Consider the following 24495-nt stretch of genomic DNA (forward strand, 5'->3'; position numbering starts at 1 on the left):
CAGAAGTCACATTAAAGGAAATATATTGATATCCTGTTATAATATTTCAGGAAAATCTCAGTGATCTGTGCATGTGAATGCAAGTCCATACCCTGAGTCTGATGCCAGAAGAGTCAAATAAATGTGAGTAGCTCTGCTGTAGCAGCGATATTCATTTGGGATTATTTCTTAAAAGGAAAGAAAAGAACTAATATTCAGTGTGATCTCTTTGACAGTGTGGGTCTGCAGACTTGCTCCCTACCGCCTCCCTCAGGAGGTTATGATAAACAGACATGTAGAATCATGAAGTGTCCTCCAGTGCGCTCCCTCCGCGTCCTCTGATCCACAGTCATCACTTCAGCTCTCAGTCAGTGCCCATCGCCTTTTAGTTTGTCCCATTTTTTCATTCAAGTATCATGACTGATATATTTTGGCTTTCCATTCATGGAGCGTTGGCAAAATTGAATAAAAGTGGGCCGTGCCTTTGTTCGGATATCTTTTTAAATATTAACAAGTTGTCATGTCATCTCTGACTGGAAGAGGAGATAAATATCCTGTCTCGGTCAGAGGAGCACACTGGGTAAGTAAGATTTATTCCCACTGAGCGCAGTTTGTTCACATTTGTAAAAGGCTCCATGGTCAAGACTTTCCTGGAAGGCTAATATTGTTGCTCTGCCAGAAAAAAGCATTTGGGTGTGGTTACAGTTGTTCATGTCGATTGATATCTAATTTTCCACAGCCCAAAGCCCACATACATCCTTCTTATAATGATTTATTTCTCAGAGCCCAGAAGTGCAGCCTCACTGTCAGCCTGCCGGCTTTTCTCCAACTATTAAAAGGAGAGACGGCCGATCCAAGGAGCGCCCGACTCCCGAGGGTGCCGGAGGGTCCAGGGGCGACCCGCGTCGGAATATGTGCCAGAGAGCAGACGCCGTCCCCTCCTACAGGTCCCTGCCCGGGTCCGTCGGAGACCGCATCAGGACCAATGTGTTCGGGACTATATGCAGAGGCTCCGTGGCGGCGAATCCAGGCTTTGGGAGGTCCGATGGGAAAGTTGCATGTTGTGAGAAGTGCTCGGCGACCCTTGTTGCTCTGAAGAAACAGGCTCTGAGTCTGGCTGTTCACCATCACTTCTCCAGCAAGGTCAGTACCCGCGATGTTCGGATGGAGCTGGATGTGTGTAGGACCATAAACGCACCTTCAGGTCATCCCGCTCAGACTGTAAATTGCGTTTGGGCTCAGGAGTTGGCTGGGACAAAAGAAACTTGTCAGTATATGGTGTTATGAAGATAATAGTTAACAAAATGCTACTTATAACAATGATAAATGATAACTATTTAACTAATCTGATAATTTTACTTAATCATAATAAACTTGCAAGGTCATACGCTTGCTTGAGATTTTTTGCCCAGCGTTCAATATATGTGAACTAATTTTAGAGTTCTAGAAATGGAAAAAAAAAAAAAAAAAGAAAGAAAGAAAGAACAAAAATATAAAACGGTCTACATCCATCAGTGATCAACAGAAAATTGTTCAGCACCACGTTTTGGATGAAAACTATTCAAAAGAATTGTTCAAGGTTAAACTGTGCATGCTTTTCATTGTAAGCTGATGAGCTTGAACATTCTGACTCATGTTATGAGAAAATCCAATGAGTTTCTATTATGTCTGACATTTTACAATTCACAAACTGACCAGGAAAAAAAAAATGCAGTGAAAGTAGTCATTAGTTGCATGTATTATATATATTACAACTCCACGTATAAACTACTACTACACATGTTTTGGCAATGTTTGTCCAAGAAAATAACAAAATCATATTAATGTCATGGGGGAGAATCAGTTTTTACACTGCTGCTCAGGAGAAGAATGCAAAGCCATATACTTCTGCATCCATCTGTGCATTTGTCACCACAAGCATCCATCAAACACACTCCAATCGACAAAGTAAACCAGTGCCATTCCTGCATGAGTGGTTTTAAATGGGCATGAATATTTCATCTCAGCATCCCTGTGTCATCCCCACAAACCCATCCACAGAGGGAACACTTTATTTTTGTCCCGTTTAGTGGAATGGGGCTCAGTCAGCGTCGTGTTTTTAGACAGACCACAGTGGAGAGAGAGGGTATCTTGTGGCCACAGACATGGTCACTAGAAATCTGATAAACTGGTTTAAGCAGGTTTATTGATCTAAACATGATTTCTCAAAAGCATCATGGCTCCATGATGTTATCTTTTATAAGAAACTGCAATCTAAGATGGTCCAGTTACCCATTTTACTACTACAGAACATTTCTCATGATCAAATGCAATGTGTGGCCACACCTGAAATTGAAAGTTTCAATTTACTTAATGTGTCTAAGTTATAGCAGGAGAATATCAGGACATTCATTTGGCCACCGCTTGTTATTATTTTATGTAGGAAGTAAATTTTGACTGCAATGATTCAGCACTTTTGGAGTCTGAATGACTTTGTTTTACATCATAGCGGAGTGGTCCTGTAACGAAATATAGGTCATTGGCAATGTTCTGGCAGGATGGATGTGGTGGATACAGGGAGAGGTAGGGACTGAGTCAGTGTGTTGGATGTTACGAGGTGTAAAAGACAGACCAAACAGGACGTGACACGAAAATGCCCAAGAAGATGGTTTGATGCTTGATGCTCATTTTGTGAGATGTGTCCGCCTGGGTGCAGACAAGGAGTTCAGATGACAAACTTGTGTCAAAAAGTAACACAGCATCATTTAATCATCATGATATGAGTCCACAAAAAAGATGATGCTGAGTAACTGTGCAGCGCTCATTTATAAAAAAAACAAAATAAAAAACTTCCCATTTAAAAAATGTTTTTTCGTATTGTGTAGTCTCGACAGCTATAAAACCAGATTCAATTTACAAATATTAAGTGAAAATGAAATGCTTCATGAAAACTGCAAGATGACATGTTGGTCTCAAAACATTTTTGTGTAACAACAGAGTCACGATTCATGACATGTTTAATTTGCAGTGGCAGCATGGAGTAAAAGTGATTAGTGCTGTTGCCCCAAAACAAGAAGGTCATGGGTTTGGTTCCCGGCCTGGGGCCTTTCTGTGTGGAGTCTGCATGTTTTCCCCGTGTCTGTGTGGGTTTCCTCCCACTGGCCAATGACATCATGTTTGGGTTAACTGGTGACTCTAAACTGTCTGTAGATATGACTGTGAGTGTGTGCGGTTGTTGGTCTCTGTCTGTCTCTGTGTGTTGGCCCTGTGATGGACTGGTGACCTGTCCAGGGTGACCCCGCCCTCACCCAGAGTGAGCTGGGATTGGCTCCAGCACCCGTTGCAACCCAAAAATGGAAAAGTGGTAGAAGATGAGTGAGTGAGTTAGTGATATAGTTCCCTTCCGTTGACAGCACTGGTACTAAACACCCCAAAGTTACAGCTTTCCTGTGTATTATTTAAAGTGTTCATATTCACAAGAAGAGACATATGTGGTTTTATATCTCATCTTGATGGCTTCTCTCTAGAGGCTTGGTAACAACAGGTCAGCGAGCCAATCAGAGGAGGGAATCTGAGTGCCTCCTCTGACTGGCTGACTGCTTTCTGAGAGATCCAATAAATAGCAGATTTCAGGTGAACAGTCAGAGAAAGCAAACCATGTTGGATGTGTGACACAGGTGGGCGGGGCTTGTGGTATGACTGAGGGGGGATGACTACTTTGTTCTGACATCACAAGGTCCTGATGTCTGCTTAACTTCTGTGCATTTCTCTGTGGACTGAGCCCTTTTTAACCTTCACAGTGTTAATATAGAACCTAGACCTGCTTTATAATCACAGAAGGCATTAACATGCATGGAACCTTTAATCAGCACTACTGACTTCATGATTACTTTAAGTGCTAAGATTGTCTGCAGTGTCTTTTGTTGACTCAAACGCTAAATGATTATTCGTGCGATTATCAAGATAGATAAGCAAATTAGCTTTGTTATTATGTCCTCCGTGGAAGCTTGTATGGCATCTGATCTTATTAGGATCTTATTAGTCAGATTACAGTTTTCAAATCTAAAGCTATGTCCACTGTTTTTTTCTGCAGGACTCTGGCGACCTGTCAGCATTTCTTACGGATAACCTTCGAGTCCATAGTCGGTCTGCCACTGAATCTAGAGACAGAGAGAGGGAGCAGGGCTGGTGTGCAGCCTGTGGTACAAACCTGAATGAGCTCAAACAGGAAGCCATCCACCTGGCTCTGAGCAGGGGTCAGTCATTAGCTAAGCCTCCCTTTGAACCCGGCCTCAGCACCAACTCACTGCTGGGACAAAGTGAGACAAAGCATGTGGATAGGGGTCCAAGGGATGCTGCCATGGCTGCACATCAACCGCACAGCCGAACCCACAGTCCCCACAGCCCACAGAGCCCCAGGACGCCTCAGAGGACCCCTCAAACCCTCAGGCGGAGGGGGCCCAAGCTGCCAAACCCCAATATGGACCGCTGGGTAGAGGAGCAGCATCAGCTGGTCACGTCGAAATTCAACACTGATGATGTCACCGTCTACCCTTTCCATAAGGTACCCCTAAAAGCTTTCTCTTACCACTAAATCACACATAACACATCCCTCAGTGAACACCCCCTCCTCCTTTTAATGATCTATATGGGTAAAGTACATCTTTACGGGTGCACGTGCCAGCAAGGCAATGATTCACAGTGCCTAATCAGAGCCAATTTAGATCCTATGGCCAAGGACATTGTTTAAAAGTACTTTTGCTAATGGAATGAAATTGGGTCATGATTTACCCCTGTCATAAAAGCCAGCAAGTCAAAATACGCTTGTGATCAATAGGGGGATGGTCATATTTAACAGGGTGGCTGGTGAAATATGCATTACTGTGATGGAGGCAGATTGAACCCTCCTTTTCCATGTCTCCAATGAGAAAGCTTATGAAGCAGGAACAGTTTTATATGAGGATGTTGAGTTTCTTTTCACATCTGATCCTTTTGGATTGAAGGATTATCCAAATATCCTTCCTCTGACTTATTATCTGTTCATATCCTGTGAACATTGACAGGAAATCTGTTTAGACACCATGACACATTAAAATAAATTTGATAAACCACTCCCTGACAAAACTATTTGAGTCATACAAGAAACTGTAAAAGACATAGCAGCTCTTTTCTATTCATCTTTGGATTTCTCCACATAATGAGGTGGTATGCATAGGAGTGAGTGAGTGAGCGTGATGGACAGGAAAGTGTTTGAAAGGTGACTGTTCTTCTCAACCTTTGCGCTACAAATATATGAGATACACATTTTGTATTTGCTTTAATATAGTTTTAAAATTATGTTTGGCTAACAAGCTGACCCATTTTTACTTTCAATGCCATGGAAATTTGTTACATTGTTACATTTTAGATCAAAACTAGATCTGTTCATAAGATCACATCTTGGCAAAGCTAGCATTATCAGCTCACTGCTGTTCTTTGGAAGGTAACAGTCAAGACAACACAAACCAGCTAAGGCTAGGTTTTCTTTTTGTAACATAAAAAAAATCTGTAAATCCTCCAATGTTGCTTATGCTTACCCTCATATATGACCAGTATGAGCGTACCAGCAGCAACAGCCTGGTCATCGTGGTAAGAGTAATAAAAACACTTTAGGAGAAAAAAAAATATTTGGTTAGGCCCTTGAAGAAATTTTGTAATTAACCACATCACCAAATGAGAGTCATTAACAACAATACAACAGTTTTAGTCAAATAAAAGTGTCCTGAGTTGAGCAAGACTGTATCAGAAATTTGTCATGCAGACCCAGGATAGGAGAGGCTCAAAAACGGGTTTGTTTAGCTGAGGTGAAATAGTGTGAGAGAAGTGAAAATGGAGAGGAGAAAAGATACAGGAGGCAAAAAACAGTAGTGGAAGCAAAAAGGAAATTGAGGGAAAGAGCAGAAAGGATGATGGTGTGGAGGCTTAGAGAGGAGAGAGGAAAACAAGAGATGATAAAAGAGAAAAATAAGTCCAGCGGGAAAGAAAAGGTAAAGATAAAAATAGGTTATGACAGAAGATGTAAGTCACAAAGAAGGGAATAGGGGCATGGAAAGTGCCGTGTGTGTACTTTATCTATATCAGCTTTGAAGGTATATCGCATCGACTTGGCTCCGTCTTTGCTATCTCCTTCCAGTCTACTTCAAAGCCACTGCTGTTGTTCTCTTAACATGCCACTAACTGGCATGGCTGGACATTATTAAGATGAAAAAAAAAACAAAAACGTATCTGACGTCGTTATCATACCCTAAAAAGGCTGAGACACTGATAAGCTGTGGAGCCTGAGAGCGGTACACAAGAGTACTGTAAAACAGAGATGTCGGCTTTGAGGCCTGCGGCGAGGCACAGTGACTTCACGCTGGGCAGCAGCAGATGCATGCTGAATACGCCATGTTGCACACACACAGCGTTATGAATGAGTGCAAAACACACACTGCGTTGGAATGACTTTATATAAAGCTGCTTGACTGATGGTGTGTGACTGTGTGTCAGAGGCCATGACGGTATGTGAACTCCACTACTTCAACTGGGTCGTGTCTTACACTCAGGCAGCAGTCACTGCTGCTCTCAGAATCATTCCCTCCCACTCCATGTGCAGCCATTTACAGCTGAAATATGATTTAATGGTGCATGTTTAACCCAGTGTGCTGTCAGACTGGATGCCCTACTTAAAAAGATGCACCCCATGTTTGTCCCCAGAGTAATTCACAAGATAACCTTTTGGAGTGGGTGCTGGAGAGCAATTACAAATTTGGATTTTTATAATGAGCTTTCTCCCCAGCAGGCTGCAGATGATGCAACACTGGCCTGTGGAGGTGCTGGGATTGTACAGACAAGCTCAAAGATCCCCAACATCTCCAGAGTGGTGAACATCGCCAACACCGCTGCTATGTCCTTTTTGGCCAGGTAAATAAAGCTGCATATGGGTTAAAACAGGAAATATGTGTCTGGTTTCAGCGGCGTGTTATGGTGCCTCCCTTCTACCCTGCAGGGCAGCCGAGAAGCTCAACCTGACATCGAGGAAAAAAGGCCAGGCTTCTGATCCAGCTCCCACGCATTTCTCCACCTGCTTCAGGGAGATTATCCAGAAAAATCCACCGCCTGTCCCCTCCTGCCTGCTCCAAGCTGCCACCCGAACCAAAGACTCACCCAATGTTGGCAAGGTAGACCGTGGAGCTTGAAATTCCTGTAAAATTACAGTCATGCAGATTTTTTTCAGTTTCCTAGAAAATATCAATTATCTTCTGCTCCAAAAAATTCTGATCATTTCGACTCCAATTAGAAAAATTTCCTCTGATTGAATATAGATAACAGCCATCTGATGTGTTTCCTGAGACAAATGAAGATGTAGTATTAGAAGACATAAATTTAGAGACAGACAAAGACAAAGACCTGTGGGAAGTTCCGTGTGGTAGGTGTGGATGGATAGTTCCTTTGAAAGCATATACTACGTTCTCACCCACAACCACCACCTTGGAAGTGTTGTTACCACCCTTGCTGTGGAGTAAAGAGATTGCAGTCAATTGGGAGGAGATCCTGTATCACTCATCCTTCATGATACACTGTAATGTGGTGCTAATGTCTCCATCTTGTTCGGCCCCTCCTCTTCTGTCCTCTGGGAGAGACTGGCTAGATCAATATGGCTGCCTGCCCTTGCCTTGTCTCCTAGATGGACTCTTGGGCTTAGTCTAGAGTTTCAGATGAGGGCTCGGGTAGACCCCACTGCTAGATGCACCTGCCTGAGCACTCAGCCCAGTGCGCCTCAGTGTGCAAGAATATTTGTGTGTGGGAGCGGAGGAGGATTTTCTCTGCCTTTAAATGGGTCGCTTAAATAATTGAACCCTCATAAATACAGTTTGACACATGCTCAATAGAGTTAGGGAGCTGCATCTTGCATAAGGTATTGAAATTATGACCAGGAGAGAAGAGGAAAAAAAATCTTTAAGAGACATTGGAAATTCATCATGTGGCAGATGGAACATGGCTGTCTCGTTTTCAAATAGTCAATGCTGGATGATGTCATTGTGGTCCCATGCAGTCCTGCTCATTTTCAACAAAACCGCATCTGACTAGATGTTTTGGTGTACTGAGCCTTTTGCCATCTTGAAGACCTGAATCCTGATGAAAAACTTCATAATTGGATTACAGACAGCTATATTTCCTTTTGTGAGAAAAATATTGCCCTGACTTCCTGCAGTCTAAGGCTTTGTTAAATGACTGTCAGACTCAGGATCAAACCTAATTTAAGACCTTAAAGCCTCTAAATTCTCAGGCTTCCTGTAGAGAACTGCATTAAGGGATTAATGTCATGATGTGCAGAAATATAGCAGGGGGTATGCATCACCATGCAGTTGTAAGTGCATATGTAGTTTCAACAATAATTTGATCAACAGGCTGTCTATATCAAGGAAAAAAAAGGCACACACACACAAAAAAAAAAAAAAAAACTAAATAAGCAAACAAACAAAAACCCTGATTTACCTTTTGCTCAATTAAACTTTAAACATCTGCTGCTCATTTTTGGGGGGGGGGTTCTGTCAAAACACAGCCAGATGTGTTCAAGGCTACGATACAGGGATTCTGCTTGCAAACATTCACAGCAGCAAAGCACACCATAATTAGCTCTCTGTTCGCACTACTCAAACCTCACCCTTTTTGGCATTTACCACTGTGTTCTGGCACGACTTCCCATTAGCAACTGAGGTTTCTTGCAAGCTACATTGCATAAAATAGTAGCTCAGGCTCCCAGGGCTGACGGTCAGGAGCTTGAAGCTGAAGTACATCTCTCCCTCGTACAGCTTTATTTATGTAATGGAAAAGTAAAATGCAGCTATAACAGGCGGCTTTGAACAACAAATTTGAATATTTTGTGTTTTATTAAGTTTATCTTAGTTTTCTCAGATACCTGTGTTCTCATCGGATGGTTACGACGTCTCAATTTGCTATGAGGATACTTATTTTTTATTTCTTTTCCAAAGTTAAACCTCCATCTTGCTGCTGAGATTCTCTGCTGAGGGGGTCAGGGGCTTCTTCTGAAACAATTTAAATACATGTTCACATGGAAAACTGAGGATACACAGCTCTTTGCATTTAATAAATAATTCAACTTCACAGCTTAGTGTAGTATAAAACTTTCCCATGTATAAATACACAGTATGAATACAAGACTAAGGTTAATAGAACTGCTATGCTTCCTCAAACAGTCCTTGTAAAAGGTTTGGTCCCGGACTGCAGCTGTGTACTAGTGATGCAGTGTTAGCCTCATACACACATAAGCTGGATGTAAGTAGCAACAAGATATATTAGCCTATTAGACTAAATGGTCTCAACTTATTTTTTCGTATAATATACAAGCAATCCAGGAAATCAGATGACAAAAAACATATTTTATAACTTATTTAAGGTATCTAGAGATGCAAATGCTTTTTGTTTTGTGCGTGTAAAATTTGAATTCTTTATTGTTATTATTATTGTTCATTTCTGTTGCTCTCCAATCAAAAGTGGGTGAGTTTTAAATTTACACTGAAACAAAACTACTTTATTCATTTACATGTTCTAGCACAGCAAATCAGAATCTTCTTGATGCTTGGCACTGTCAGAAATACCAGTTCACGACAACACATTAAGTTCTACATTACCCATAAAAACCAAATGGAGAGGCAGCCATCTTGGATTTTGAACTTGGGTTAGGGTTAGAGCTAAATGCTGAAAGTTATTCTACTTGCATTGACATGATTATCATGATGACATGTCAGATTAAAGTTTGCATATTTATATTTATATTTACTTATGAGCACTGAACACTAAGTGCTGCTCGGGTTAATGTGCTAATCGAAGTTGAGATATTTTGGACTGGTGGCTCTACTGACACACACTCCAACTGCAACATCAGAGTTTAAAGCAAAGCACTACTTACAACACAAAGTGTATTCAAAATCTTTTTCACATTTTTATAACAAAGTGTAATTCTAAACATGGTTCTCCTTCCCATTCCATTTCTTATACAGGTCAAAGTGGTGCTGAGAGTAAGTCCAACACTGTCAGGGGGCCAACGCCAACCACCGGTTCTCCAGGTTGACCCATCCAAAAAAAGGGTCACTATAATGGAACCAATCAGCAGTAGCCAAAAACCCACTGCATTGACATGTGGCAGGGATGGCAAAAATCTCCTGAAAACATTCAACTTTGATGCTGCCTACCCTCAGGAGTCAAACCAGGTTTGGGTTTTTATCCTGATTACTGCTGCCTGTCATTTAGAAATGAAATAAAATGTTTCTCTTTGTACTTTCTTAGCACTGATGTGTCTACTGGAATCATTTTACTCTGAAAGATACTAGATGGTGTAACATGAGAGTAGCGCATTCTTTGTTCGAGTATACAAAATGGTGTTTTCACTCCCCTGTGAAGACTACATACCACGGCTAGTTTGCTCTCTCTGTCTGATGACCTGAAAACTGATAGGGCCTGGATAACCACCATAATTATACAGTCCATCAATTATATTCAACTTTCTTCAAGCTCTGCTTACAATATCGGAGCCCAAGGGAATGTACAAAACCAGTATTTATCCCTCAACTGCTTCAGCTCTTACATTTCATTGGATGTTCTTTCTCCGTGTGGAGATGAATCATACGAAGCTCAGGATGCTTTGTTCTGTCTGACCAGGCTGAGGTGTGTGCAGGCGTCTTGGCTGATGTCATCCGCTGTGTGCTCAGTGGCAGCGATGGATGTGTCCTGGGTTTGGGATGTGCTGCTGTGGGTGAGTAATCGGTCACAGTGAGAGGCCATGGGTTAAAATCTAAAGATGAGAGTGAGATGCTTTTAGCTACGCTTAGCAGCCAACCCACGCTTCCTCCTCCTGCACCCCGTCCCACTCCTGCCATCGTTCACTCGTCCAGTATCACTTAATCTTCCCATCCGCATTTTATCTTTCTGTCCTCTTATCAGTCTTGATACACATCTCCAGCCATCCTACCTTTTTGCTACTCTTGCTTGCTCCATTTGTCCCTTTTCTGTCATTTTTCTCCAAATAGTGTAGCCATCTCCACTCCTTCCTTCTTTGCTGTTCCGTCTCTCACCTGTTAGTCTGGAAATAAAAGTGTATTCATCAATTATACAGGACATATACATACGCTTTAAAAGCTGGTCATTGGTATTTTAGCTTACTGCACAAAAAGACATGTTTTATTTTATTCTGCTCAAGCACTGAGCTCAGAGAAGGACTGTAAACAAAATGGACTTTAATATGTTGCTATTAGAGAGATGGGACCCTGCACTTAGCGTCGGTGAAGGGGTTTAATAGATTTGCACACACACACACACACACACACACACACACACGTTAAGGTAAGGACAGGGTCTCCTTGGAGCTGCTTTTTCACATGACGCCACTCTCCGTAAATCTGATTGAATTAGTTGGCCAATACAGACTACATGTGGCCCACAGCCAGGGGGATATCAATCTCCTCCGCAGAATACCATTCTCTCTGAATAACGGCAGGCAGCTCGCCCTTTAATTGGAGTAACCCAATTCTCTTATCCTCATTCAATTAGAGTTTGGATAAGACAAGAGAGCATAAAACAGGCCTATAACTCAAATCTAACATGGGCCCAAAGGACAATAGGAGATACAGTGTGGCATCAGTCCATAAAGAAAATCTGTGTGATTGTGGCCATGTTTCTGTGCATCTCGGTCTTCATTTATACAATGATTCATATTGCCAGTAAAGCCCAATCACCTACACATTTAGGCGCTGTCAGCAAGGACTGTTGGCATGGAAGCATTAATCATTTTTCCAACCCAGTTAAGATGATACCAGCCTCCCTCAGTCTGACAAAAGCTTCAACAGAACAGCCTCAGCTCCATTCCCTACCCAAAGCAGTATAGAGGTGGGCATGTTTTGATCTAACTGGGTTATGAAGACACTGTCTTGGAAAAGGTTGTGGACAGACATGTGCTGCCTCGGTGAAACATGGTGTTATCAGCAGCGTCTGCCCTTCCTGCCAAGTTTTAACAGGGGGATATAATGCATGGAGCCACACACTGTCTCCCTCAGGCTACGTTCCCATTATGCAGACAGTGACAACGCTAACTGGCTTCCCACCTGTGACCAGGCCAATTTTGTTTGCCGCAGCGTGCTTTGGGTTCAGCTGCAGAGGCTCAAACCCCTGATACTGCAGATATGGTCTGCGGATCCTGGACTCTCCACAAGTAAATCGGGAGGCAGTTATTTTGGTTAAATTCTTGTCAGGTCGCAAATATTCTGGCACATGAAGACACAAAATTTAATTCTTGTGTTGAAGTTTTTGTTTGGATCAAATAAACAAAATGCGACATGTTAGTACATTTTTAAACGCTCATATAAAGCTAGTTATATCCAGTCTTCTTGCGAAGATCAGCACACCAACCCTAGGCCTAACCCTAAGCTGCTGGTGGAAGCCACATATTTACTGAATGGTGTCAGCGAAGCTTAATCCATACAGGAACTGTAGACAGACACCTTGACCATATTAGTGTGATATTTACAGATAAATCGTGAAAATATCAGTTCCAAACGGTATATTTTTTTGTATGTGTTAACAGAGTATACCTGTATACCAGTAGATATGTAGGTCATGTGTTTTTTGTATACCCAGGCTCCTGGTCCAGCATGGTGGGGAGTGATGAGAGCATCCAGAAGCTCGGGCTGATTCCCTGTGCCATCTCCTGGCTGTACAGTGCCATTGAGCGAAGGAGAGAGAAGACCTGGACCGATCTGTCTGTGTCAGTGTCTGCCATCGAGCTCTGCTGTGGTGAAGAGGACACACTGAGAGATCTACTGGGGGAGGTCGTGCCCTCATTAGGGAATATCCAGGACAGCCCGAGAGCCCGAATTAGACTCCAAGAGGACCCTGTCTATGGGATACAAGTAAGATGACGAAAAATATTTCTGCCAAGAAAAAAGAGCGCTTATTATATACACACACACAAACAGCTGCTTCTACTGTATCTCTCCCTGCTTGTCTTGCAATGACACAAAGATTCATTGATCTGACTTGGTGGAGGATTCATTACTTCATTAATTATCATCAGCAAAACCTAGATTTTACTTATTATTATTGGCTTGACTTTGTGCAGTCTAATCAGTATTTAATCAGTTTTGTAAACCTAAACAAATCTGTCCCAAATCTGAAAACCAGACAGCTAGTGCTTTACTATTTGTTCCAGACAAGTGACAAGTTCTTGGCTGTGCTTCAGAGACTCAATTCAAACATACTGCAAAGCACACAATCCAGTTTAATTTAACACGTGTTTTAACAGCTGCGAACAAGATAGACTCTCTATTACTACACAACTGGACATTTTTATTGGCCATAAAAGAAATTACCCTTTTATTTCCAGTGGGTGCCAGTGACATCACAGGCCTTGAGCTGGATTCCTCACTTGGAATTATATGTTAGCTGCTGTCTATAAATATTATGTAATTATCGTCAATTTGAGAGTCAAGTGTTCAAATGGTGTACAACATGTGTGAGAAGATGATGTTGCCAATGAAGGAAACTTATGAGACGGCATAAAAATGTACATCTGTTTGGATAATCAGTGAGTGGCTCTCCCTCCATCACATTGCTGTTTACCATTATGTTGCACCGGATGGGAGTAGAAGTCTCTGAGGAAACGTACAGTATGAATGGGAGCAGTTATACCAGAACACCCTGTTAAAAGGATAATATTAATTCAGTTCCATAATATAAACAGATCAGTATCCTGGCGCAGTGACTGGCAATAAACAAATAAATAAATCATCCTAACATTTAAATATTAAATGAGGATATTCCATCCATGCAACTCTTTCTGACTACTCTCTCAACTTCATTCTAGCTACGTAACCATAACCGGGTGAAGGCCCCCACCGCTGAGCGTGCTGCTTCCCTCCTAGACGCGGCCATCACAGCACGTCGGCACAACGACTTTGTCACGTACCTGTCGCACAGCTCCATAATGCTCTTCACTCTCCACATCCAGCCCCCTCGAACAGAGAGCAACACCATTGGCAAAGGTAGTTACGCAATATTCTGTGACAGGGGTTGCTGAATTTTTGGAAGTATCCATAGTTAATCCTGAATTCACAGATTTGATATGTATTCTATAACTTGCGTGCTCTTTTTTTGCACATTTGAAAGGATTCAAACCCTTTTTTGTAAACACTCTCCTCTGATCCCCACCCTTAGGTTCCCGTGGCCCTACTAAGTTGACCATGATAGATGTGCGTAGTGGTATGAGGGGCGTGAGCAGAAACAAACCTCCTCATGCTGAGCTGGGACCTGTGGTCTTGTCACTACTAAGTGGTCATAAAACTACCCCCAACAAGTAAGAATGCTACTACGAAATATGAATTCATTGTATGGTCAACTCCATATGTATTCAGATATATAACAGACTAAATTAGGAACTACATAAAAATGTTTCACAATGATCCATCTCTGGACAGGGGAAGCAAGTTGACGATGCTCCTTCGCGAGTCCTTGGGTCACACAAATTGCCACACTGCAGTGATAGCTGAAGTTGCTGATTCATTGGCACACCTTCAAGAGTCTTTATCCACCATCCAGCTGGCTTCTCGGATTCGCAGGACACAAAAAAGAACGAAGGTAACGTGTAATTTTTTTAAGGGGGGGGTTTAAAACTGCACTGCTCAAAAATGTGATAATTTCCATTCCACCTCAATGGTTTATGCGAGTGAAATTCTAAAATACTGTGATTCTTCTTTATTCAACAGCAATCCACCTCATGCTCTCCTTGCGGGAGGAGTTTAACTAGAGAAAAGAGAGGGCCTCAGTCTTTGTCTCTCCGGGCCTTCCACTCCACCGATGAAGTAGATGTAGATATCCATCCTTTCCGTCTACGTGGCGAACTGGATGAGCATTCCAGTAGTGATCAGTCCTGCGACACAGTCATCCAAATAGACTCAGATGGCTTTGTTCACTCTAAAGCAGCTCCAAGGCTGGCACAACCTGAATTTGTGCCTATCATACCTTCTTTGCATCCTAAAAATGCTGACTTGGATGACCCAGAGTTTACTGCTCTCCTCCAAGAGCTTCTGAGAATTCCTCAGTTGCAAGGAGAGAACAAGAACCAAGAAAGTGTTCAAGGGCATTCTGAGGTGCTCAAAGCAGATATGAAGCCGCCAGAGAGGGACTGCCTCAAATGTGAAACTTTTGCTGAACTTCAGGAGCGTTTGGGCTGTATTGATGGAAGTGAGATGACAATGGAAGCGCTTAAGTGTTCCACAAAGGGCCCCTCGGTTAAAAATGTTGCAACCAAATCACAACCCCAGAAAGAAACAGGGAAACAGGCAGACACCAAATCATCAGAAGCGCCACAGATGTTACTGAGTCAGGGTTTAGGCTGCAGCCAAGCCTCTGTTGGAGAAAAGCAAACAGATGGTGCCTTCCCTGGAGACAGCTTTCAGAGAGAGGATTCAGGTCTGTATGACTGTGAGGAGTGCAGTGCGACCAGTTCTAGTGAGGAGCTCCTGAATCAAACTCTCAGTCTGAGTAGGACCAGTCGTTCTGAGCTCCACAGTACTGCAACTCTTATGTCAGGTGTTAAGCTCCCTTCTCAGGACTATGATGCGGCAGCTCAGAGCACTGCTGTCACCGATTCCCGAGAAGTTCAGTCTTCAGGAAAACAAGGGGGTCCTGAATTTGCTGACTGGTTCAAATCAGACAAAAGGACCTCACCGGTTGGCAAGAGCTCTCCAATATCTCCGTCTTCATCCTGCTCATCTTCACAATCCCTTGCTACTAGTGTTATACGTGGGGACATCTTACCTAATGGCCCCACAGAGGACACTAAAGAAATGAAGGCTACCATCACAGTGACTGTTCAACAACCACTAGACCTTAAAGGTCAAGATGAACTTGTCTTCTCTATGGTAGAGGAGGTGACCATCAGTGGAGGGTTGGACAGAGGAAGGACGGGTGGAAACATTATTTGCATCAGAGACACTACCCAGTCACAGGCACGTGCTCATTGTTCAACCAGCTGTCAGCCAATCAGGATAATCAGCAATATCAGTGAAGAATCAGGAGCTACAGATCCCTCTAATACAACCAAAAGCTCTGCAGCTCAGCCTGTGGCCACAGAGACTAACACTGCAAAGCCTCAGTATCAGTCTCGGGAGAAAAGGTATTTGCCTTCATTTATTAATCCCATGCTGATTAACACAGATGTAGATTGTGATTCGGGTGGTGATAAACAAAAAGAAACTACCCATGACACTTTTCCAGGAGTCAAGGCAGAGCTCAAAAGAAATAATGTGCAATGTCCAGAAGGCAGGCAAACACTTGAGAAAAGAAGTGGAGCTTTTGCGTCTGAAACAAAAGTCAAAAATTCTGACATGGTATGCATCTCACCTTTTCGACAAATTTCATTTGACACGATGGTGTCTGAAGATCTGACATTCTGCGAGGAAAGTGCCAAGGACAAAATGTGTGAAAAGCAAGCGAGGAGCGCAGACAAGAGAACCCCCAGAGACAAGGAACATGTTTATTTCACTAACACTCAAAGGGGGGAGGAGGGGGGAGGAAAAGAAAGCAAACATGTTGGGAATGCCCCCAGGAGAATTGGTGCTTCACCTGGTTGCTTGGAAACCGCCTCTGCTTTCTTTAAAACAGGTAGTTTGCCTAGAGGCTGGCAAAGTGCCAACCACCAAGACAGCTACCATGGCGCCCACATGGTAGACGCCCACAGACCCCCCAGGGAAATGACATCATCCACCCCATGTAGCCCGGGGGTAACTCTAGAGAGGAGGCATGGCAGACAGCATTCCCCAGGGAACCACAGCCGCAAAGTCTCCTCTCCTCGGAAATACGTAACAGAGCACAAACAGAAAGATAGTGTTGCTCCCAGAAAGGATGTTGGATCTTTGTTTGAGGCCTCTGGCCTAAGAATGAAACATGACGATATGTGCGAGAGGATGATGTTACCCTATGAAGACAGTGGGAAGCTGTTCAACACAAAATTGGAGCAGCTGGCTAGCAGGACAAATTCCCTTGGGAGAACCCCAAACAACTTCCCAACACTCGAACGAGGCGGCAGCACCACCTCTATGAGCTCTAAAGGGAGCTCCAAGGGGAGTGTTGAAGGGGCTTGTAGGGGAGGCTATAAAGGGAATAATGAGGGACATTGTACTTTACCAAGAGCCAGCAGGAGCCTAAGGAAGAATCCTCAGCCTGACAATAGCCCTCACCTTTTCTCCTCTGAAAACCCTGTAACTCAATCTGCCAAGCATACCCATTACAAGCTCTCTGCTGTTGGGAAGCTCAAGATGGCTGCCCCCAAAGTACGTCGACTCTCAGCCCCCAGCGTCAAGAACCTCAGTCTCTCCCACAAAAGCCTGCGGCAGTCCATCAATCGTAGTGCCAGTCTTTCCCCAGACAGTAAAACTGTGAGCTTTGAGCGCACATCCTCGTTTCTCTCATCTTCCCCCCCAAGGTCTTTGCACTCCATCAGTCGAACTCCAAGCCAGAGCTCCACGTGCTCGTCCACAAAATCAGTCATTCAAGGGTTTGTAAACGGTCGCCTCTCAGACCTCCTTAAGGAAAGAGCATCCAGCCCGACTTCAGGAGGTGTGCACCATTTTCCCGCTCTTCCTTCTCCCTATAGTCAAGTGACTGCTCCACGCACACCTGATCACCTGAGTGGGCACGCGAGCGACACCACCAGCGTGTTGAGTGGCGATTTGCCACCTGCAATGGGGAAGACATCGCTGTACTTCTCCAACAGGAACAGTATGGTCAGCAGCGGCTATGACAGCATGGTGAGGGACAGTGAGCCCACGGGCAGCAGCACGTCAAACAGAGACTCTGTAAGCGACAGGAGCGCCTCTGTCCTCAGTGTTGCTCGCAGCTGCCGATCATCTCGCAGGAAAGGCAGCACAGGTAAAACACCTGGATTAACTGGCCTTTTATGAACTGAACTCATTGACTTTCTCAGGTGGAAAGATCAGAGCCTAAACCTGGTGCTGAGTACTTATTGTGTGTTGTCGATCTTTGTGTATAGATTTGCTTTACTAGTTTAAAAAAGTCTAAAATTGGATGTTCTACTTCAAAGGTTACTTGGACATTTTAGACTGGTTAACTTTTACCACTCAATGGTTTTTGTTCACTCTAACATGATTTGAATATCAACTGGCAGGCTTGTCTTTTTTACTATCACGCTTAGTACCACTTAATGCAGTTAATAACAGAGACTTTTCCTGTTATTTTGAGTGTATCCTGATGGTTTGGTATGTTGGCGTCCGTGACAGGTGCAGAAAAGTTCCATTAATTACTGTAAGATTTTGCTACATGACACCTGAGCTAACTGTATTAATAAAATTCACTTTTGTTTCTTCAAACAAAAGATGAAAATATGCTTTTTAATGTTAATAATGCTGCATAAATCTGCTGTATAATTTCTTCTCTAGATATAAACGTGTATATGCAACTTCAAACCATAAACAAACCTACATTTTCATAGATTTTGGTTTATAATCTGACCACATAACTTTTTAATGTGACATTAATTCGGGATGACACACATCTGTAGAATGCAGTCAGTCACCTAATTTCCTTACTGGCATTAAAAGCTGAATTGTGTAGGCGGTCCCATCATTAATATATGAGCCCAGTGTTGGCTCTTGCTAATGGAGGCATGAATGCAGAAAATTAAAGTTTTGGCTGATACAATGAATTATGAATAGAGATGTGTCCGTGCGAACTAACAGCACCTTATAATGATGTTACTTAGAGAAAACATTTACTAGCATGTTTATTGAAATTATGACTAATAGAGTGATGCCACTGCTAATGGGGCAGTTAAAAACAAAGCATTTTTAAAGTATCCCTTTGTATTAAAGGGCTTACATTTTGAGAAAATCTATAAAAGGTTATACATGTATACTGAAGTGAAATTAACTTAGGCCCTTAATACTATAAAACATACACAGTGTTCTCCTGAATTGGCTTGTCAACTTTGAGGTCTGAGGTCTGGTTTGAGAATAATGAGAAATAATGGTGGCGGCAGCCGCCCTCAGGCAGAATGTTCCAGAAGTGCACATGTTGAAGGGCACTCAGAGATACAAGCCTTTATCTATCGTATACATTTATTCTTATTGTGTAGTGTGATGCTTTTAGTGTAGAGTGTAGTAGCTCAGGAGTACTTGTAGATCCATGAGCATCATGAACAAATTCATTCATTTGTAAAAAAATATGTCCTCAGAGCAAAACTACATTATATTTCGCCAGGATTGCTGAAAATTTAGTTTATGCCATTTACTGTATTTCTATGACAAGGTTTTGAATTGTGTGGCACACAGCTGTTTCCTTTCTCCCTGCTAGCACTTTTGCTAGCAGTTCACAGTGGCAAACAATTCACTCAAAATTACAATAAAAATGGCATAATACAATGAAGACCTTTCATGTGGTTTTATTAGGTATGTCGGTAGAATTCGGGATATCTCAGCAGTACATGGCACAGAAGGTTTTGATAGAGGGGAGAAGAGAAATAAAACAGGATGTGATACAGAATTTCACTGCACTTTCTACCTCACCCTGCTGTAGGTACTCAGCAGCGTCGCCTTTCCCACGACACAGCCCCGTCCCTGAGACGCTCGGCTAGTGGTCTGCGGTCACGCTGGCTGGATCGGGGAATCCCAGAGGCCTACGAGATCAAGGTCTACGAGATCGACAATGTGCAGAGGATGCAGAAAAGAGCAGGTGCAGGCAAACAGGTGCTGGGTTTATTTTGGTTTTTATTTGGAGGTTAAAGGGCATTACAATTTTTTAAAAATGTATTTACTTAAGCCAACATTCGAGGAAATGCTGCTACACCAAACTTCTTTTAGAGTTTGGGGCTTATTGTTGGTTGGATTTTCTAAAATCTCTTCTCTTCTTGCTTGTTTTATATTGCCAAAGCGCAATGTAGAAAAATGTTTTGACTGGCACTTCAGTGGAGAGGAAGATAAATTGGCACCAGATAAGAAATGTATTTTTTAAAACTGTCTTATTCCCAGAACTGTGGCCAATTTGACAATGAGTCATTTCAGCTTGGCACAGGCTGCCTCTGCTGTTGAGACTGATGGGAAATTCAAGCAGTCTCATGAAGCTTTCCAAATGATTTTAGTTTTACATGGCGTTGAGTTCAGGTCACCAAAAAAAAGAAAGGAAGAAAGAAGGAAAACGTATCCATCTTCCTTGAGCGCACAAAATATGCCTGTGAACAGTAAGGGCTGTAGTTTAGGAGGCTTTGCCCTTGATTTGATTACGTCAGACATATTCAGTCAACATTTCATATTTCAACTCATCATATTTCCAGGTGGCAGGCTGTGAACATAAATTAGGCTGGCCCTAACAACTCAAATTAAAATGAAGTCTTAGTCATGAATTTGTTTAGATAAATACTTGTTAATCTAAACGTATTGAGACTTGATAAGGTATTATTAAGTAGTTTTCGATGTCATCCTATCCAAAAAACGATGAATAATGTAAAAGCGTCTAGACATGTAACTGGAAACGTGAAAACCAAACCCAGCTTTTTCAGTGGCTTCACCCCATCAACAGCTGCTTAAAGGTTAGGGCTCACACTTATGGCTGTTTGCTCACATGGAGGAAAAATCTGGTTGAGAAATGGATGATTGACACACCCTTCCTACAGTGCCACTGAGGAAGCCACGACTACACACAGAAGGATTATTGTAGCATTGGGCAGCTGCCACACAGCTAATGTAAGGCATCATGTTCCTGAATAACACCATGTTCAGGGAACTGACCCTGGGTAATGAAGGTTAAGTAGAAGAGCCCGTCTCGCGTGCACATTTGAAATGTGCTTGAAAACAAGGTCAGGTGCATACGGTGACGTAATGCCCCAGTGACATGAGCTCTGGCCTCGCGGGACTATTCCCCGCCTCCACCAGTCTCAGGCACAGCAACTTTGATACAATTTTAATGACCACATGGGGGAAATTGGGTCAATGCTTGCAGCGACGAATAAAGCACGCTGAAAGTGAAACAAATACCACCCGTTCAAGGTGAAAGAAAAGAGATGTTTTTTTTTTGAGAATATGGCAAATATTACATTCTGTATCTTGCTTTTGAATAACCCCCATGCATTTAAGACATCACTATCTCACAACACTTGTGTTCATATGTTTTGTTGCCCCATAAAAATGTGCAAATATTGACCTTTGAACCAGTGTTACAAAGTCAGCATGATAATTGTATTTAGTAGCCTACAGATCTGTCTGATTTCCGTCCCCAGAGGTGCCGTTTCTGCACTCAGATGGCATTCATGATGTGCTGTGTGTGGAGCAAGAGAGATACAGAGTGCATGATAACCAACCTGCTACAGTTTGTGTATGAAGGAGGTTTTCGTGAGGCAGGAGGGGCAGCTCAAAGTGAAGTGAGGCAGGAGAGCTGCGAGGTGGCGTGTCTAAAACCAAGGGGACACTGGTTGTTGTAGGTTCACTGTCTTAATTGCACTCATAGGTTAAAGTTAAATGTGAACGCAAGGTACGAACCGCATATTTTTTTGGCTTGACTTCATTCTTCAAGGACACATTATGAGGAAACATTATCATTATCCAGCTTAGAAACCAGAAAAAAATGCTCCTCCTGACTCCAGAACCTGCCTGTGATCACCAAGTGTTAGTTATTATTATGACTTATTAATGAGAACAGTAGTGAATCACTGTTATGCAGGTGGGATTACTTAAGACTGGGTAATATTTTGCACATAAATTTTTCATTTTCATTTAGTGCGATATGAGCATAAATAAAAAAAAAAAAAAAGTGAAATATGTGTGTGTGTGTGTGTGTGTGTTTTCAGGGCCCTGCACGCTTCAGTGCCAAGTTGAAATTTTTGGAGCACCGTCAACAGAGGATCTCAGAGGTCCGAGGCAAATACAACAACCTGAGGAGAGAGCTGGAACAGGCAAAACACAACCTCATGCTGGAGCCTGCCAAGTGGAACCAAGAGTGTAAGTCAAAGGGTTTTTTTTTTTATGCAAAACAATGTTGTGCTTTTGAGTTGTTTAATTTTTCATTTTCGTTTTACAGATAGACTGTGTAGTAATTGGTGTCTGTAGTGTGTAACCTGATAAATAGGGCCGGGGCCAACCATTGTTATGAATTATTTCTTCAATTACATAGTGAAGATAGAGCAAACTAGGCCTATGGATTGGTTTATTCATTCAAACTAACTGCAATTGATATTTATTACTGTTTGTTAGCTTTACTCCACTATTAGTAATTTCCAAACATAGAGGATAAAATATGTTACACAATATGGTTGTCAGGGATAGCCAGGATAACAATTTCAAACTGCAACACCAGCAAAGCCAGTCTCATAATGAAATACCAATAATTTGGGTGGTTCCACATATAATGTGATAGTTATAGGTTTGAAATGACACATCCCTTTTTTTTTTCATTGGGGGCTGTAAAAAAGTTGAATTACCATTAAAGATTACTGTAATGTTGTCATCATACATCTGAATGCAGTGGCACATAGGTTACCTCACTCATTTCTCTGCAGTCGACCTATGGCAGACGTTCGAGGTGGACTCTCTGGAGCATCTGGAGGCCCTTGAGGTGGTGACGGCTCGGTTGGAGAACAGGGTCAACCGCTGCAAGGCCAACGTTATGATGGTCACCTGCTTCGATGTCGCCACCAGGAGAAGGCAGAAGAAGAGACGGCGAAAAGCTCCAGAGCGCAGAGCCTTTAAAGGAATCCGAGGTCAAACGTGACAAGTGATGTTTAGAGGATCCATCTCTTTAACTCACTCCTCTCCTCTTAGCTTGTGTTTAATCTTTTTATCTGTAACACCTGAATACCTGTAGAGCACTTAACCCTCCTCCAACATACCATTTCAATACTACAAACGCTTCATGTTCTCAGCTAGCCCATTACCTCTGATCCCTTTAAATGAGCCATGTGCTAAAGACTGGGGCTTTGTACAATGACATTTCCATGATACCCCCCCCCCAACTCCCTTTCACTGGGAGGACAAAAGTCAAAGCTAAGACCCTCCAGCTTGCAGGAATCCTTCACACACAAAGGGCTGATTTATAGAATTCACTCTCAATTTTCTTTCAGAAATCATATAAGTTTCACTCACTCTTATACAGTATGGTCAAAGGACAAATATGCCCCTTTGTACTGCTGGGTATTAAAAACATCAACAATTTGCTCAAAGGTAATAAACCACGAGACCCAGCTTGTTTCTTGGGTCTTGGTTATTTTTAACACTAAGTGGACAATAGGCTAAATATTAGATATAAGTACTGTAGCTGCTGTACAAGTGCACACGGATCCTGAAGAATATTTGTAAAATTATTATCTTTCACTATGTTTAAGTTGTTTCTGGGAAATTTGATACATACATGTACCTCATTGTCTTCGAATTATGGATTCTAAGTGCACACTACCACTCAGTGACTCACAATAGACCTCAGTGAAGTGCATTTTACTGTGACTTTTATGTTCCCGTGTTTATATTTACACAGATCTAAACCTGGTAACTAAAATTATGATTTTCGGCAGCAGACATACACAATTGTGTTTTCACTAGAAAGTCAATTTCTGTTTTCCGGCAAAACTTAGAACTGGACCAGACTAGTCCATTTTTAAGATGCTTCTTTTTTTCAATAAGGTTTGGCGCTGCCTTGCTATCCAAAAAGGAAAAAATAAACTGATGCCATTTTGCACATATATTTTGGTGCTAAATACAATTATTAAAATACAACTGTATTTCATACCTTTTCAAACTATTGTAGAATGCACTTCTAAAATTAAAATCAAGCTTGGTTGAAGTGAACAATATCAGGAAAACAAAGCAGTTTCTCTGAGCTGTGAAACAGTGAGAGAGCTGTTGTCTGAGGAGACGAGTGAAGCATTGAAGGACAAGGTTTTCTGAAGTTACTGCCAACAGAGACACCGCTGTGAATGCTTTCCCTCTCTTCAGAGGTCAGGCGGTCTGCGATCAATAAAATTGGCTGCTGAAACACATTAGTAAATGATCGGGGCCAGAATAAAAAATGCGGCCTTTACTCTCAGTCTAATGGAGCCGTAATTACATTAAAGGAATAACGTCATCATGTCTGAAGGGCCTCGTGGCTCTGAAGTCATTGAGCCAATCAGAGAGGAGGAGCTGATGCATAATAATCAATAGGCACCACTGGGTTTTGTACCTGGATCGATGCATTTAAATATACAGGGATGACACACATACACACTCACACTGGATGTTTGTTTTGTGAATCCTATTACTCAGCATGTATCTTACTGTTAATGGATAACCGGTTCCTTCCTGTGATTGTACACATTGCAAACCGTGCATTCTTTGATGTGCAAGAATTAAAATTCATCATGCTGCTCCAGCTCATGGTTTCATCTCATACGTTTGTAGACAGCGATCAGAGTGGAGTTTGTGTACTCGAGTGTGTGCAGGAAGAGAATGAAAATTGTAATGCAATATA

The 24495-nt window shown here is 42.4% G+C and overlaps 1 protein-coding gene across 1 annotated transcript; it reads left to right on the plus strand.

Annotated features, from left to right (window-relative positions):
- Positions 1 to 891: 891 nt before the first annotated feature.
- On the plus strand, positions 892 to 22764 carry kif26bb (kinesin family member 26Bb). The gene is made up of 15 exons (XM_029497119.1): positions 892 to 1122; positions 4052 to 4522; positions 6779 to 6900; positions 6986 to 7157; positions 10002 to 10211; positions 10660 to 10753; positions 12631 to 12902; positions 13856 to 14033; positions 14206 to 14344; positions 14466 to 14625; positions 14754 to 15957; positions 16654 to 17919; positions 19582 to 19751; positions 21845 to 21995; positions 22553 to 22764. Exons 1-15 carry the CDS (start codon positions 892 to 894, stop codon positions 22762 to 22764), a joined length of 5052 nt encoding a protein of 1683 aa, XP_029352979.1.
- Positions 22765 to 24495: the final 1731 nt, after the last annotated feature.

The sequence above is a fragment of the Echeneis naucrates genome, chromosome 24, assembly GCF_900963305.1.
Source record: "Echeneis naucrates chromosome 24, fEcheNa1.1, whole genome shotgun sequence".
NCBI lineage: Eukaryota > Metazoa > Chordata > Actinopteri > Carangiformes > Echeneidae > Echeneis > Echeneis naucrates.

Coding starts and splice junctions, on each gene's coding strand:
- kif26bb (XM_029497119.1), top strand. CDS start 892: ATGTGCCAGAGAGCAGACGCCGTCCCCTCCTACAGGTCCCTGCCCGGG. Junction 15,958..16,653: donor GTTGGACAGAGGAAGGACGG/GTGGAAACATTA, acceptor TCTTTAAAACAG/GTAGTTTGCCTAGAGGCTGG. Junction 21,996..22,552: donor TGCCAAGTGGAACCAAGAGT/GTAAGTCAAAGG, acceptor ATTTCTCTGCAG/TCGACCTATGGCAGACGTTC.